The sequence below is a fragment of the Glycine soja genome, chromosome 13 (assembly GCF_004193775.1).
Source record: "Glycine soja cultivar W05 chromosome 13, ASM419377v2, whole genome shotgun sequence".
NCBI lineage: Eukaryota > Viridiplantae > Streptophyta > Magnoliopsida > Fabales > Fabaceae > Glycine > Glycine soja.
The window spans coordinates 27075437-27077935 of record NC_041014.1 but is presented as its reverse complement, the minus strand read 5'-3'; the positions used below and the strand labels follow the sequence as shown (position 1 = coordinate 27077935).

The following is a 2499-nucleotide window of genomic DNA, read 5'->3' as shown; positions in this document are numbered from 1 at the left end:
TAAATTTTCAAAAATACATTTCCATTCTTTATCTCAATATAAACTTTATAAAGTAAGTTAGGCTGGAAGGTTTTAGAAAAGTCTATTAAACTTTATAGATTGCTGAATTTATAAATAATATTATTTTTAATAAAAAAAATATTAAATTATAATATATAATGTTATAGCGTTATTTTAACAGCTGAAGTATTAAACTTCTTATTTAAACAAATTTTAATATCTATAAAATAATATATTTTAGTTTTAACCATGTTAATGTGATAAATCTGCAAGTCTATGAATTTATTGGTCTGATTATAAAATCGTTAGTTCATAAGTTTATTAATTTTTCTCAATAACAGACCGATTAACTCTTACTTTATTTGTCTGTTTAAAAACGAACCGTGTAACTTATTTAAAATCTTGATAAAATAAAATTAAAAAAAAATTCTCTAAACAGATTAAGAAACCAAACATTAGTTAAGTCGGGTATGTCAGATATAGACCGCAAAATTATAAAATGATCACACTTAATTTAGGCAATACATAACTTGATCTAGCCTATGATTATCATTAAGTAATTGAGTTCTTTTTGAATTTTTAAGACCTCTGATTACATTCTGGGTGAAGAAGTTGTCAGAAAAATTAACTCAATTGCATTAAAATTGTGAATCAAAATTGCACATGTGAATGGCACTTCCATTTAAAAAGAAAGAAAAAATCAGATTAGGTGTACCCAAAGTACTATTTTTTTCCTCCAATCTCCAACATTTCTCTTCGAATGAAACTACTTAATCTACACATCATCAAAAACAAAAACCTTGGTTGAACAAAAAAAAGAAACATCACAGAATCCCTTTTAAGCAAACAACACAGTTTGATTAGGGATGGTGTTAGTGCTGGTAGATCTATGAGAAGGAATTGATGGCCTACTATTACTACCCATGAAGTTAGTGACACTGCCCCTTCCCAAAGAAGAACATGAACCTCTTGAACTTGTTGAATGCATCATTCCCCCCTTAGAAACAACCCTTGTTGAATGGCTCTCTGCCAACCCTCCTGCATAGCTCTTGTAAGACTTCAATCTTTTGTTGTGAGGGTTCTCTGGCTTTACAAGATCTTCCAAGCTCCTCACATTTGTTAGTGAAGTAAAAGATTGTGACTTTCCCTGGTAGAATTTTGATAGCCCCCTCCTACACAATTATCACAAGACACAAACTTTAGCAAATTCACAAACAAAAACACCCAATTTTTTTAAAAACAAAGTGACCTAATGGTTGTAACTTTGGACTATTTTTTTATATGCATATAGAAATGTGTTCATAATTGCTAATTTTTCTGAGATCTGAATACACTTAAAAGATAAGTTGTCTCATAACTTTAGAGGGAGAAAAAAGAAAAAATAAGGCATGGGTTTAAATCTCTTTCACTAAGATTTCTAACAAAACTAATAACTAATATTGTCAATAAAAAAAATTGTCCCATTACTTATTTCAGGTATAAACATTTAACCACTTATTTAAGAAACTCAAGCCTATTATTATTCGGACCAATTTTTTGTTGGTAAGTATGGACTAATTTGGTAGTTTATGGAAAAACAAAGAAGGAAGAAAATGAAAGAAGAAACAAACTTGGTGGTAGAAATTGAGAAACTTACTTGATGGGAAGTTGTTGAAAGAGAGAAGACATGTCACTCAATGGATCAGCAACAACTACAAGTTGATCATCAACTGATGATGAGGGAGAAGAAGAGGCAGGGGATGTTACTTCTTCAAAAGAATCAGATTCCAACGATGACCCACTTGAAATTCCAGAAACAGAAGAAGATGTCGAGGAAGAATAAAAAGAACCAACAAGATCATCGTACTCATGATGAACCAGAAATCCTTTCTTTTGCGCTAGCTCCATAATCTCCAATGTTGTTGTGTTTTTGAGATACCCCTTCTGTGTGTTGTTGATCAAACCACCACACACAAACAATATTTGTATTTGACTTAGCACTTTATGATTACTAAGAACACATACATTCATACATACTAACTTAATTTTTTTTTTTCTTGGCTTGTGAGAGCTATAAATGGAATGGAAGGTTTGAAAGTACTTAGAGATGATTTATAAGGAAAGTGCTAAGGTGGCGGATAAGATTAAAGGATCTTTTCCACTTTTATCCAATTGTTTTTTATTGTTTATTGTTAATATTTATTCCTCTTTGGAAAGAAAAAAGTAAGATTCGGCTTTATCCAAATATGATTTCTTTTGTTCCCTCTATACACCCACCCTATCATGTATCATCCTCCTTCGACATAGCCTAATGTGGCATTACCTTTATTGTCCATTCTAAACGAAACACGTCTCTTTATAGCGCGTTGATTGACTTGTTCATATTCTATTTTAGTCCACAAAATTGTCTTTACTTTTTTTTTAAAAAAAAATAATATTGCCGTTGAATATTATGTCAAAAATTCAAAAGAGTCAAAGCTATTGGCGATTTGGCGACATGATATAATGACGCAAATTTAT

At 30.7% G+C, this 2499-nt stretch overlaps 1 protein-coding gene across 1 annotated transcript; it reads right to left on the bottom strand.

The window, feature by feature from the left end:
* Positions 1 to 612: 612 nt before the first annotated feature.
* Positions 613 to 2077, bottom strand: LOC114380842. Its single transcript, XM_028339923.1, has 2 exons — positions 1637 to 2077; positions 613 to 1172 (listed from the first exon to the last, which is right to left on the bottom strand). The coding sequence occupies exons 1-2, from the start codon at positions 2008 to 2010 to the stop codon at positions 839 to 841; spliced, it is 708 nt and encodes a 235-aa protein (XP_028195724.1). The 5' UTR covers positions 2011 to 2077; the 3' UTR covers positions 613 to 838.
* Between the last annotated feature and the right edge of the window lie 422 nt (positions 2078 to 2499).